The sequence below is a fragment of the Pteronotus mesoamericanus genome, unplaced genomic scaffold, assembly GCF_021234165.1.
Source record: "Pteronotus mesoamericanus isolate MK-2021 breed Mesoamerican mustached bat unplaced genomic scaffold, CSHL_Meso_final contig_101, whole genome shotgun sequence".
Lineage (NCBI taxonomy): Eukaryota > Metazoa > Chordata > Mammalia > Chiroptera > Mormoopidae > Pteronotus > Pteronotus mesoamericanus.
This window is the reverse complement of record NW_026555001.1, coordinates 4,263,201-4,278,278: the sequence shown is the minus strand read 5'-3', so window position 1 is coordinate 4,278,278 and position 15,078 is coordinate 4,263,201. Positions and strand designations below refer to the sequence as shown.

The 15,078-nt window shown below is 40.3% G+C and overlaps 1 protein-coding gene across 4 annotated transcripts in view; it reads left to right on the top strand.

Moving 5' to 3' along the window:
- Window positions 1-3,286: 3,286 nt before the first annotated feature.
- The window catches only part of MTA3 (metastasis associated 1 family member 3), a 161,149-nt gene continuing 149,357 nt past the window's right edge, over window positions 3,287-15,078 (top strand). For all 4 annotated transcript variants that reach the window (XR_008528626.1, XM_054567294.1, XM_054567280.1 and 1 more), the window contains exons 1-3: window positions 3,287-3,353; window positions 5,009-5,076; window positions 11,826-11,919. Coding sequence is in view for 3 of the 4 variants with exons in the window: in XM_054567294.1 (XP_054423269.1) it covers window positions 3,326-3,353; window positions 5,009-5,076; window positions 11,826-11,919 (190 nt within the window). In the remaining variant the exon portion in view is untranslated. The remainder of the gene's footprint in view (window positions 3,354-5,008; window positions 5,077-11,825; window positions 11,920-15,078) is intronic.

Sequence of the window (15,078 nt, the reverse complement as noted above, 5' to 3'; positions counted from 1 at the left end):
CTGATCAGAACATCTTTGTCTAGAGGGCTTAATGCTTGAGAGAGTGGTCATGTAAGAGAGAAGGAGACAGGCCAGTTGGGGTTAACCTTCCTGGGGGGCTTATCCATTCCCCATTATGACTTCCAGTCCCTTTTTCACTACCTGGATACAATGTTGTCACTAGAGAACCCTCCTTGTGGGTGCAACCAAATAGCTAAGCTAGCTCCCCTTTGAGGGCATGTGGGAACCATGGATCCCTAATACACGCACTTCTCAAAAAATAGGACATTCTGGGTTTGGTCCTGGGTTTCCTCTTTTTGGCACAAGGATCGATGGGAGGAGAAGTTCCATGACTGGAGAAGCATCTCCAGACTCTAATTCCTTTACCTCAGAGCCTCCCTTGCTTTGATTGTTTTTAAATTTAATCTTTATTTATTTTTTCCCCCGAAAGCTTTGCTTTGATTCTTGTTGTCCATACCTACTTTTTTCCTGGGACAAAAATCATCTTCCTTTAATGATGAGGACCTCCAACCTGCAACAGGTTGGCTTTTTCCCAAAAGAATTTTAATAAATAACAAAATAAGTTAATGAAAAAGAGAGAGAGAGAGAGAAATCACAAAACACCCAAACAACATATAGTTCCTTATCTAAAGCCTGGCACCAGTTTTAGATTACTGTAATTACATTCTAGACCACCAGGCTTCTTTCATGAGTTCAATATGACAAAGCTCCCACATTGGTGGCCAGCACCATCTTATTTTTTTGCATTTATGAAAACTTCAAAGTTGAAACAAAAACCAACTCTATGTCTCATCTATAGCTCTCTTGCAGCATCCACTTCTCTTCAGCTACAGGGTGGGATGCTGAAGATGCCCTGGGCTTTTAGGTAATCCCTTATCTGGTTCTTTAATCAAAACAGCCTTTTTAGGAAATTTTACCCTTGGGAGAGATGGGTTTGTCCTCGGATTCCCGGGCTTTCCGAGAGACACTCCTCTTTGTAATGAAGATAGCTGGAATTGAGAAGAAACCTAGTAATTATGAAGCTCTTAACATGTGCTGAACACTTTATATATTTAATTTTTAGTACAAGCCTTTGCTGTAGGTGTCAATCACTAATTATATTTTGTAGAACTTGAGACTCAAGAGGAGTTAAGTAACTTGTTCAAGATTTTAAAACTAAAGTGCTAAACTAAGGAGGTAGAAGCGCCTTTGCTTTCTTTGAAGGTGTAGGCTTTTCAATCCTTTGTCTGGCTGAAAGGAGTCTTTCAGTCTAAAAACATTTGCCAAACTCCCTTATGTGCATACTCCTTTGGTATTAGGAGGTATTGAAGTTTCATACACAAATCCTTACCTACTGCCAGTTTACTGGATGACTCCAGGTGAATTATTCAACCTACTTATGTGTCAGCTCAGAAATGGAGTGATGTCAGATTAAGTCACATGTTTTTGATGGGATCGCCAATAAAAAGATTATGATAAACAACAGCTATGCAGTGTGCATACTAGAACACTTGCTTGTTTTCTTTGGGTCAAAAGAGCTGATGTAGGCTCACAATTTGACACACATATAAAGCCCTTGGGAATCTGAAACTTTCTCAAGTTAGCGGGGAAAAATAAAAAGCAACAGACACCTGTTGTCTGCATAGTGCTCTACAAGGCATTTCCAGATCTGCACAACTGATCCTTACCCCACCTGTGAAGTGGGATTAGTGTACCCATTTTAATAGATGAGAAATCTTGGGTCACACAGTCAATCAAGGTAATGCAGGCAAAGGTGTTTTATTTCTTTTTTATTTTGCCTCAGTTATCTAGAAAATTTTTTCATCTCAGTCATTTGTAATAATGGACCAACACAAATGCCATTAACAGGCAGACAAAACACAATCTTCTTTTCTGGGGACACCTTCCATCCCTGCATCCCCAGAAACTCCCAATAACCCAGAGCGGTAAGGGATCATTTTCATGTTTGTTTGTTTGTTTGTTTATTTACTATTTAAAATTTTTAAAAAAATTATTGATCTTTGGAGCGAGAGAAACATCGATTTGTTGTCCCACTTATTTATGTATTCATTGGTTGATTCCGGCATGTGCCCTGCCCTGAGATTGAACTCACAGCAGCCTTGGTTCATCAGGTAGATGCTTCAACAAACTGGACTTACCCTGCCAGGGCAATCTTCATGTTTATTATACAACACTGTCTGGGAGTAGTTTGGAATGGATCGGCTACTCTAAAGAAAGCTGTTTGTGTTCATATGAGGGATAGCCAGCTAAGATTAAACTCTATTTGGTTTTTTATTTCTGTGAGGGTATGAAGGCTGAGCAAACAGGGATTGTCTAGAGAATCAGCATGGGAAAAATAATAACTATGTAAAAGCTTTAGGCACACAACCAAGTTAACAGTCCAACAATAAACAGCACGTCGATTGACAGCATACCCTCCCTTGGAGGCGGTGGGGATGAACTGTGGAGCCCAGTACCCCTATGAACAGCGAACACCCTCCCCCCACCCTCTCTTCACAGCAGGGCAGCGCTGTGTAATAGGGACTGTTTAGAGGGAAGTCCTCCCGGTGAAGGGGAGTGGGTTTTACTCAACCTAGTTTTGGGGCGAATGCTGATAGACCTGCCAAGGCAGTTAGGGCGGACTTGGAAGAGAGCCAGTTTTTCTAGCCTGGTCCTCAGCTGGGTCTCTGCCTGGGAAGCTGGGAGCACGTGGTGGGGCTTCCTGGCCCCTGAGCCTAGTGGCTCCAACACACCCTCCCTATTAACGTTGCCACAAGGAAGACACCCTGCCGTGTGCACTTATTTGCATCCAAATGTTTGCCTTAAGACTAGAGCCTACGTGCTCGAGGTCACAATTACTAGGGCTCCCAGAGGGACTGACCTGTCTCGGGGTGGGCAGGTGACAGAGTACCTTGGGTAGAGCCGTAGGGGCTCCGGAGAAGCTGACTCCTTGCCCCCACCCCAATTTTCTAATGGCCTCTGGTCCACATTTGCGAGTGCTGGCTTCCCCCTGGGTCAGGACCCTTGCCCTAGGAGCCTCCACTTCCAGCAAGGTCCCCCAAACCGTCCCCCTCCCCAAATCCCTGCCGGCCCCGCAGCACTCCGACCTCCCCTGGCCCGGCCCACTGGGCCGCGCTAGTCAGGGGCTGGGAGCCCGCACCTGCCCCCACCCCGCGGCGTCCCCTCCCCTTCACTTCCCCCTCCCCTGTTCCCTCCTTCCCCTCCCCCCCGCGGCGAGGCGGCAGCGGCGGCTCAGGCGGCGGCGGCGGCGGCTGAAGCGGCGGCAGCGGCGGCGGCGGCGGGCGGGGCTCGGCTCGGCTCGGGCTCCGCGGGCGGGCGGGCGGACATGGCGGCCAACATGTACCGGGTCGGAGGTAGGAAGGCTCGGCCCGACCCGGCCCGTTTGGGAGCGGGCTCCGGGAGTGGGAGGTCGGGGCGAGTTCACCCTAACCGCTGGCAGCACTGGCGCCTGGGCTGAGGGCGCGGGGGGCGGGGGTGCGCCGGGGCCCGTAGAGGGGGCCGGGGCTCCCTACCCCACCACCTTCCCCTCCCCCTCCCCCGCCGTGGCCCGCCGGGGGCCCAGGCCCACCCCCCCACCCGCCCAGTGTTTCAGGGTCAGGCCTGTACTTGGGGGTGTGAATTACCAGACGCCCCTCCATGAAACTCCCATGGGGGTAGGGACCGTCGAGCCCCCTAATAGGGGTTGTCTTCCTCGCGTGGCTTCTAGGCAGTGGGGTTTGGATAGGGTGGGGGACATCCTTCCCATCTTCTACTTGTCTTCAGTGGGAGTGTGAGGTGGGGGTGTGGATGAGGGGGGCCCATCTGGACAGGCCTGTTTGCGGGGACAGGGCCCAGCACCTCTCTTTCCTCACACCCTCTTTCGTTTGTTGTCCTGTCCCCCAAGAATGGGGCTTAGTGGGGTCAGGGCACCGCAGCCAGAGCTGGAGAGTTGAGCTCCGCCTGGACGTTTGCTCTCCTGTCCGCCTTCTTCCCAGCCTTCTGCAGAAGAGAGAAATAAGGTCAAACAAACTTTCTCCCTACTCACGACGCCCTCCTCCCTCTTTCCTGGTAAAATAATAATTCAGATAAGTGGCGTGTTTGTGTGTGAGACATGCTTTTGCTTCTCTGCTCATTAGCTGAGCTCCTGATGGATGGTGCTGGGAATGGCCTATCTAAATGAGGCCACTTTGCAGAAGAGAGACAGGAAAGAGCTACTAAGATAGACAATAACAATGCAGCCCAGCCTCTCAAATAAACACACAGTGGGAAGTTTCCAGTGAACCTATGAGATGAGAGGAAAAGCCGCAGTTGAAAAATTTTATCCTATTTGTTGAAAGCCTGCAGCGATTTTTTAAAATAACAAGACCCTAAATGGATCTGGATTACATATGGTAAAAGGTATAAAAAAAGGCTGGTACCACCTCGGAGACCTCTGTCTCTCTGAAAGTGCCACCCCCGACTCCTGCCCCCTCCTTTCCCCTCATCTTCCTAGATAGAGCGGTGGAAAAGTTTGTTAATGTGCTTCTCTTTACTTGATCCGTTCACCTGATTTTTTTTTTTTTTTTTTAAGTTGATGGTTGAAATGTGCTTTGAGCTGTCAGGCCTTTCAAGATGCTCTGAATTTGTCTTAGGCCAGTAGTTTTATGTGAGAAGCATACTCCAGGGCAAATTGAATTGGAGGGAAAAGATGTGGAAGCAGTTATAGTGTGAAAGACACATGTTTAGTCAGCTCTGACTACTCAATGATGACAAGAGATGTCTTTGTTATTAAAGAAATGACATGTGGGACAGGAGTCCAGGAGAACTTGATAAAACATTAATTGAAGTGAAAATGCCAGGAAAAATAAGGATCTGTGAATAGCAGGCACTTGAGAGAATATATTAAGTTTGCATTATGAAGTTTGTTTTTACCAGGGAATGAACTATATGCTTCATTTTGAATGTGAATTGTCTAATATAGAAAGTCATAGAACGACAAATGTGAACTTTCTGTTGAAAAGATTAAGTTCTTTACTTGCTTTAATTACAGATTATGTCTACTTTGAGAATTCCTCCAGCAACCCGTACCTAATCAGGAGGATAGAAGAACTCAACAAGGTATATACTTTAGTGTTCTTGATTCTAATATTAAAAAATAATTGTTCTCCATTGAAGATAATTGGGTAAAGGCCATAAGAGGTGATTTCACTTTAAGTCCCAGACTTTGTGAAAGTAGAGATTTCAGATTAGAGAATTATGCAGTATTCTGAGTATTCATTTTCTTTTATAATTACCTCTGATATTAAATATTATTGGATATTTAACACCTGCAGATTTCTTCAGATTGCTTAGAGCTTCTCAGAGCAGGTCATTCCTGTAACTCAGTCTCTTTTTGTATTTAGAGTCATAATTTTTATTTCTCTATTTTTATTTTTTTTAATTTTAAAGATTTTATTTATTTACTTTTAGAGAGAGGGGAAAGGAGGGAGAAGGAAAGGGAGAGAAACATCAATATATGGTTGCTGCTCGCATGCCCATAATTGGAAACCTGGCCCTGCACCCTGAGCATGTGCCCTGACTGGGAATCGAACCAGCGACCTTTTAGTTCGCAAGCCAGTGCTCAGTCCACTGAGCCATGCCAGCCAGGGCAATTTCTTCCTTTTTAGTGAATTAATTTTTTCCTATTTTCAGCTTTAAAAGGACGAATCTGGGAAATACAATGTTGAAGGGAATTTGTAAAATTCTGGACTAGGGTAACTAGTTTTGGTGTAATATAAAGTGGCTTTGTAACTTAGGCTCAGGTAAATAAAACTTATACATTAAAGTTTGTCTCTGATCACAGGTGTTCAGGACATCAGAAGCATCATGACTGTAGTAGATGAGCTTTTACAATGGAGGCACACAAAACATGCATAAACTACATGAACCATAGCTTTCTGATGATGCTCTGGTTTCCTCCAAACAGCTTTGAGGGTTATTTGTCTAGCTTATGAAAATTCATAGTGTCAAAATGTTTCAGGCTGTTCACTTGATAACCTTTCTTCCACAGTACCATATGGAGATTGGTCCAGTTCTGAGTCCTAGGAAGCCAGGTCTAATCAAGGACATTCCAGGCTAACAAACCTTGAGATTTTGAGTTGCTTCTGGGATTACAGCAGGGGCCTTGCATTTTTAAAACTTCTGTAGCCCTGGACTGCGTGGTTCAGTTGGTTGGAGCGTCATCCAGTAACTGAAAGGTTGCAGGTTCGATTCTTAGTCAGGGCACATAGGTAGGTTAGGAGTTCTATCCTTGGTTCTGGCTTGCATGGGAGACAACCAGTCGATGCTTCTCGCATTGATGTTTCTTTCTCTCCCTTCTTCTCTCTCTAAAAGCAATGAAAAAATGTCCTAGGGTGAGGTTGAAAATAAAACTTCTGTTGTATTTGTGACCACCACCAAAGGAAGGTAGAGGCCTCAGGATTAGATCAGTCTGAGGGTGGGAGCTGTCCTTCTTGGACCTCCATTCTTGCTGCTCTGCACTTTGCTCATTTGGCTCCAAACACTGTAGATGGTGGTTTCTTACATGTACCAGCCTAGGACCATTTAGTTCTTTGCATTCACCTGTGCCTTGCTCTTTTTTTCTGTATCTTTTATCACCTTTGAATATACTTAATTATTGTGTTTATTTTCATTGCGTGTTTTCCCAAACTAGAATGTAAGCTCAGTGTGTGTAACAGTTTTTTCTGTTCGCTAATGCATCCCAAGTGTCTTAGAATAGCGGCTGGCTCATAGTTAGGACGTTCAGTAAATATTTGTTGAATTAATGGATTTCTCAAATGTCTGCTGTTAATACTTGTACATAGTTTTTCTGTTTACAAAGTATTTTGATTCATTTGTTTTACAGGTATTTCTGAGAACTGGTTACTTGTCAGGCACTTTTAGATAATGGACTGTTAGGAATTCGGGGTGAAGAAACAAAAAAAAAATGGAGACACAATGGAAATTGCAGCTGTGCTACGTTTATAAACATCAGGAAATATATACTCTGGGGGTTCACATTTGTTACCTCTCCTGAGCCTAACGATAACCTTAAACCTTTAAGGTAGATGCATTATGAATTGTAGTTATGAGGCACAGAGTGGAATGACTAGGTTACACATTGAGCTTGAACTTGGATCATTTCATGCTCCTTTCTATTACCAGTCACTTCAAAAGTACCCCTCCCCCCACGCCATTCCTCACCTTCTCCTTGCCCTTCAGCCTTCAGCAAAGAGTCGTTAATATAATAACTGTCCTTTGGGGGCTGGAGATGACTGAACTGTGAGGAATAGGATTCTCTGTTATTTCAAGAATGGCAGTTTGGAGGGAGTATTGGTAAACAAGAATTGAAATTGGCTAGTTAAGTACTAAATATTTATATAGGGCTTTTATTTCTGATGGGATGTGAAAAAGATATCTTTTAAAAAAAATTATCGATTTTAGGGAGAGAGGAAACGGGCTGTGGAGAGAGAGAGAGAGAGAGAGAGAGAAAGAGAAAGAAAGAGAAAGAAAGAAACAGCGATTGGATCCACCTATTTATGAATTCATTTGTTGCTTCTTGTGTGTGCCCTGACTGGGATTGAACCCACAACTGTGGTGTATCAGGATGATGCTCTAACCAGCTGAGCTCTCTGGCCAGGGCTAAAACAGATCTAATTTTAAATAATTCATTAGACAAGTATTTCTTGAGCACCTGTGATGTATTAGGGACTATGTTAGGCTGAGACACAATAGTGAACAATGTGGACATAGCCCCTGTGCTCACAAAGTCTGTTCTCAGGAAGGAGATGAGGGAGACGCATGAAAAAATGTTACTAGGCATAAAAAAATTGTGATAAATAGTGAACTTTTGAGAAGGAAATATGCAAGAGCCTTGCATAAGGAATAACAACTGGTAAATTCCTTTGGACAGTGAAGGAAAGGATTTTCAGGACATTGAAATTGAGGTGTAAAGAATGAGAAAGAGGTAGCCATGAGATAAGGCACAAGAGCTAGTCATGGGAGAAAGGCCTTGACTACTCAAAGGTCAAGTTGGCAAAGTGGGGAAAGCTGGACTACAGTACTTTCGTTCTCTCTTCTTCTTTTTAAAAATTACAGTGATAGATTTTAGTCTCAGTTTTTCCAGAAAAGTTTTGTAAACTTTTAGGTGCAAAACTAAGTATCAGTTGATGAACACAGTTCAATGTTGTTTTTTGGACCCAGATATAGTGGAGATGATCTTTTGGAAGAAGAATATATGGTTAAAATAGAAAACAACTTTTTGATAAATTATATTTAGTCACTGTCTAGGTTGGGTGTTGCTCTTGCTTCTAAAGATTGAGCCTACATACATGTTGAAAGAAGTCTTTGTGAACATAATAGAATATAGGCTCAGGAAGTTTTGGAAAGTGTGATTGTGGATAAATTAGCATGTTATTTCCTGTTGGGTTTTTTTGGTGTGTATATTATATAATTTATATGTATCTTCATGTTCTACATATTTTATCTTCAAAGTTACTCTGAGATTCATGTTGTTTTGGGTCTTATTTTTTGGAGTTGGGGGGGGGGATTACTTCTTTAAGCATCTGATGCGCTCTACCCCTTCCCCATCTACATTTGCACGTACAAGGTTTTGTATATAATTTCAGATTCCCTCAAAGCCCTTTTATGGAATGCAAGTTAATACCCCTCCTGTCATTGGGATCTTTTGGGAATAAGGGCAGAAAATGGGAAAGTCCCTTTAAAAATTTTTATTTTATTTTATTAAGGTTTATTTTATTCTCATGACAGAAAGAGAGAGAGAGAGAGAGAGAGAGAGAGAGAGAGAGAGAAAGAGAAACATTGATCGATTGGTTGCCTCCTGTATGCACCCCAACTGGGGAAATCAAACCTGCAACCTAGGCATGTGCCCTGACTGGGAATTGAACTTGTGACCTTTTGGTTACTGGACAAAGCTCCAACCTACTGAGCCACACTGGCCAGTGCAGGAAAGTCCCTTTCCACTTGTGGTTCCTTTCTTTTTTTAAAAGAATTTATTTATTTATTTTGAGAGAGAGGGGAAGGAGAAAGAGAGGAGAGAAACATGATTGGTTGACTCTTGCACGCCTCCATCCAGGGACCTGGCCTGCAACCCAGGCATGTGCCCTGACCTGGAATCGAATGAGCGACCTTTCGGTTTGCAGGACGGTGCCCAACCCACTGAGCCACACCAGTCAAGGCTTTCCACTTGCTCTTTACTTTTGGTAAACCGTGGACTTTCTGAAATAGAAATTGGGTTTTTTGAAAAAAATTTTAGAAAAAATAATGTATTTTGTAAGTATGGGATAGAAACAGATAAGAGTACGAGGTTGACTAAAATGATATTAGAGCTTAAGACAGACTTATTGGGAGAGGATATTTTAGTAACCTGTTGACAGAATAGAGATTTAAGAGGCTGCAGTGTTGGTGTTCATTGTGTGTTCTTTTTTTAAATCCTCACCTGAGAACATTTTTTATTGCTTTTAGAGAGAGAGGGAGAGAGAGATGTCAATGTGCGAGAAAGAGAAGCAAGCATTGGTTGCCTCCCGCAAGCCCTAGACGGGATCAGACGCACCCAGACCAGGGTTTGAACTCACAACCTAGATGTACGCCCTAACTGGGAGGTGAACCCTCAACCTTTAGGTTAAGGGATGATGCTCCAACCAACAACCACACCAGCCAGGGCCATCGTGGGTTATTCTTTATACATGTCTCTACTTTTCCCACCTGTGGGTTTTTGCTCAGGGCCTTTTTTTTTTTTTCCTTAGACAACTTAGTGGTCCTCCAGGCTTCTTCACCTGTTGGGACTACTTTCCCTCTTTTGTAGTGGTCTAGGGTCCCTCCACCCCATTTCCTCCTCCATGAAGCTTTTACTGCTTCCATGAGTGAGAATTGGTGTCTGGAGGAGAGAGGAGATAGAAAGGAAAATAGTGCTGGGGATATTGTCAAGGATGTTTTTACATTTATGGGGAGTCAGTGTAAGTTCTAATCAGGTGAGGGACAAGATTATAACTGGGTTTTGGAAGGTTTGGAGAGGAGATGTCATGTGACCAGGCATCTTTACTGGATTGGAGGCTTAGTGAGGGCAGGCACCGTGTATCTGCAGTGCTTAGCTTAGCTCTTGGGCATTTAGGAAAGGCTAAAAAAATTTTTGGGAATAACCAAAGAATATGAATATCAATGTATATACACACGCCCAGAATTTATGTATATCAAATATTTAACCTAGGTCTTAGAGCATTGCTTTTCACACTGTTTGTGGTCAAGAATTTTCACTACCTCAGACTGCTTTCCTAAAATTGGAAAAGAAAAATGAAATTTAAAGTAGGCTTATAGCAGTATAAGCCCCCACTGTTCGTTATTAGGTTCAGTAGCTATAACATTAACTCAAATTCCATAATACTAATTTCATTGCACAGTTACAGTATGGACTGGGCCTTGGACCACAGTTTGGGTAGCTCAGGTTAGAGGGATGCTGGGGGGGAGCGGTGTATTGGAGAGGAATACTGTGGTTGTAAACAGCCGGATAGCCAAGGGTGTACCTAGTTAGAAGAGAATATTTGTTTTGGACTGTGCCCCTCCATCCTAAGCAGGTTTAAATAGGAATTTAATTAGCTTTGTAGAATGTTCCTATGGAAGGAAAGCACTAGTGAGGCAGAAAAGAAAAATATGCCTTGAAACTCATGTTTTGGGTTTTTAACATACTTTTGTGTCAAGACAAAAGTGATAAAGAGTTTATAATTGAGGTCATTGATAGATTTTATTTACGTGGAAATTTTGGTTTGTTCATGTAGCAGATTGCTGGATCATTACTTCTGAAGGATATATATTTGATCATAATATTGTGAAATATAGAAGCACTTTGGTTAGGATTTAATATGATTTCAATTTTAAGGGGCAGTATTTCTATAACACTGTTTTTCACTCTAAAACTGCTGCTGAACTTCATAAAATTGACAAATTTACTGCAGCACATATATATTCTTATTTCTTTAAGTTTGAATATATCTGTAAACCCCGAGAAATTCTGAACATTTGTTTTCAAATGTGTTTGAAATTGGAAATCACAATAGCTTTTTATTGTACTTGATATGTTTTTACAAAGAATTTTGTAATGAATGATTGACCGTCTTGAAAGCTCCCAGAATTCATAAAGAATAGTAGAGTTGGAGCCTGGGCCCCAGCTGCAGTAAATTACAACCTAACTAAATATTGATTTGTATTCTAGACTGTAGTCAGAAAGAAATAAGAGCTTCAGTGGTTTATAACTCAAGGTTTTTAATACTTTCCTATGGGAAGGGAAAGTAAGTACTACTGAGATTATTGACTATTACAGATTCATAGACTCCCTTGGGCTGGAGACCGCTTTTCCAGGTCGTCCTGTCCATTCTGCATGACGGCTGCCTGTCCCTTCGTCAGTCCCCTGCGGGGGTGTTCTGGAGAGGGGCTGGGTGATTTTACTCTTAGCCAGTGCTTCTGGCAGTGGTTTTGCAGGAGGTATGTTTAACTGTCTTAAATAAGTTCTGTTGTGGCTGTGGAAGCTTTGGGGGTTAGTTTCTCAAGGCTAATCAGATTTAACTATGTCTGGCTTTATTCATTAAAATGGTCTGATCACTTTAGTTTAATTGATGCCAATAAGTTATTTTATGTTTGACAGTTTAGTTTCACTTGGACCCTGAACAAATGTTCCTCATCCTTATTTGAAATTTTTAGCTTTCTGATTATCCTGCAGTTGTGGTTGGCACCAGTGTAAATGAGTGTGATCTTATAATTGTGCTGTATTCTAGTTTTTGTTTTATAAACTATTTAAATCTAATATTCAGTACTGATGACTTTTATTTTTCTTATTTTAGACTGCAACTGGTAACGTGGAAGCAAAAGTAGTGTGCTTTTATAGACGACGAGATATTTCCAACACGCTTATAATGCTTGCAGACAAGCATGCTAGTAAGTTGTTTTTTTCTTGGATTAATAAAAAAAAAATGTCAAGTCTTCTGTTTTCTATGATGAGAGGAAAAATATTTTTTTGTTACTTTAGCTTTTTGCTATTCCATTTGTCTTCCTCTTAGTTTAGATGGGAGTAATTTTTTGGGTGGTGCTTAGTTTTAGTATTTTAGGTTGCATCACATCTTTCTTAAATAGCCAAAATGTTGAAATAGAAGTCTTTGCAAGTAGGCTTTAGCAGACAATCAGAGCAGTGCTTTGCCATATTTCATTTTCGATGGTGGTTTGAGTGTATAAATATAAGGAAATTTATACTTCAATGGCATTTTCTTGGAGGGATTTTTTTTCCTGTCTGTAAAAAACTGGATAATATTTACATTCTTAAGAACCTCAAGTATGAATTAGGTGTTTATAGTATTTAGGGATGCATTAAAAAATTGCTAGAAAAAGAAATGCAAAGTGATATTTAATTATGTATTCCTGTAGATAACAGCTCTGAAAACTTCTTTTTAAAAATTAAAAAAAAAATTGATTTTAGAGAGAGAGAGAGAAGGGGAGAGAAACATCAGTTTGTTACAGTTATTTATGCATTCATTGGTTGATTCTTTTTTTTTTTTAATTTTTATTTATTGATTTTAGAGGAAGGAAGGGAGAGAGAAAAACATCGATTTGTTGTTTGACTGATCTGTGCATTCATTGGTTGCTTCTTGTATGTGCCCTGACTAGGGATCGAACCCACAGCAATAGAATATTGTGGCAATGCTCTAACCAACTGAGCTACCCAGGCAGGGCTAAAATTTTTTAAAATTTAAATATAGTTGATATATACATCTAAGCACTTGTAATATAATCTGTTCTGTATTGTGTGTGTTTGTTTTTTGTCCAATCAACAGCTTGAACATATTTTAGCATCTTTGGTTTTTTTTAAAGCAACTAACACAATCATAAAAAAGTGATTTAAATTTTAAGAAAGAAGGCATATATAGACTGTAAGTACTTTATTTTGAAAGCCATCTTTCAGTCAGATACTGTGATTTGTAATGGGTCTTGGAGATCCTGAAGCATTAGAAGCGATGTGGCAATGGGAAAGGGAGGCCGGTGTGCACACACGTGGTGGTTCTCTTCTGTCTGCTTGAGAAATGTTCCCCTGCTGTGTTGCCAATTTAAACAGATCGGTTGTCTTGTAAGTTAAATTCCCATTATATATTCTGTGATATTGTTCATAGTGTTTTTAAATTTCTATTTTTGTGTAGAAAGTATTCATTATGATATAGTTTGTATAATATTTACAAACTCTACATTGACAGATTCAGATCATCCTTGTGTATTCCCTATGTATGTGACCACAATAATTTTTTTTTTTTTAAAGTTAAAGGGAGTTTATTAGTGAAACAGTGAGACAGAGAATGGGCTATTCCAAAGAGCCAAAATAATTGCTTATTAAAATGATACACTAATCAGTTATTTTAACTATAACCAAAATCTATGACTTCAATGTGTATTCATGTGTCTATGTAAAATTATTTGGATTTTATTCACCATTTACAACATAAACTTAAAAGTAAAATGTCTCATTTATATTCATATATTTTTGTGTTTAATTTAGCTGCTAATGGAGCTTCTTAAGTAGTTACTGTGAGGGTAGTGAAATGTAAAGATTGTTAAGGGATTCGCTGACTATTCATGGAGGGTCTCAGCATGCCTGTATCTTGGGACTGTTTTAGATTTGCATATACAGAAAATCAGTATTTTCAGAATTGATTAGGCTCTTGGTATTGACTCAGAGAAACCAAATTTCAAGAGAGCTAAGAATCAATCAAATTATATACTGGCAATCATGCAGTTTAAAGAACCTGGGTTCAGATTCTGGTGTTCTACTTGTTGCTTGCTTTGGAAAATTGTCTTCTCATTCATCTCCATTTTCTTCATCTGTAAAACGGGATTGAAGAAATTATCTCATTTTATATTATATATATTTTAACACAATTAAAAAAATTAAGGGAAAAAATTATGCCATTGTTGATCGTGAGGATTAAGGGACCTAAGGAAAAGCTCATAATGGGTGCTTAAAAATGTCGGTTGGATTTCCTGTCTCCTCAGTAATTTTAGAACATCCCTTTGGGTGGATTCCTTCTATTTACATTTACCTGCTTTCATTCATTATGTATTGATATATCTTAGTATGCTGGAGTTAGAGGTATCTTTCTGTTTGGTACTGACTAAATCTTCAGGTGGAGAGAACAAATAAAATTGCCTGAATAGTTCATGCTTTATCAAGAGTTTTACCGGAGGGTTAATGGAGAGAATGTCATATGTTAGAAAGATTTCGAAATTGGAATCCTGTGTGTAGATGGCACTTAATTTTTCTGAATTTTAGTTGATCCATTTAAGGAACTTTTCATTATGGAGTCCTTTAAAGCTTTTACTACAGAAACTTTCAAACATACAGAAGTACAGGGAATAGTATCATATACCTAGTGCATCCAATCCATTACTCTGCTTTAACAGTTGTTAATACATGACCAATTAATTAATCTAGGCCCAGCAATTTTCAGTCTTTTTCATCTCTTGGCACTCATAAACTAATTACTAAAATTCTGCGGCTCACCAAAAAATAATAATTTTTTGCTGATCTGACAAAATAAGTATAATTTTGATTGATTTACAACCCCCCCACCAAGAAACTAATAATAGTAATTACCCACCCTTTTTTGCTCCAAGGTGATATTTTAAAAAATCAGGTATATATACTTGTATATTAGGATTTCTGGTACCAAGAATTAACCAGTCAGATGCAACCTTATTAATGTGACATGACCAGTAAGATGCAACTCTATTATATGATCTTTATATTTATGGTTACAGGGCATTCACACTGGAGGGCTATTGTTCTGTTGGCTGTTGTCATTTTTTTATTTGGCAGTCTAAAGGAAAAGTGGTCAGTTCTCCTGACTAAATAGTCAGGTATTATGTTTAAAAAATTCTTGTGAGACCTGGTTAGAAGTCGCTGATATAAACCCCTAGTTACTTGCTGTATTATTTTGAAGCTTATCTAACCTCTATAATGTATACGGGCAGTGCCAAGAATATATAATGAACTCTCATGTGCCCTATATCCAGAATTAGCAAATAACATTTTGCCCTGTTGAATTTGTCATTGTA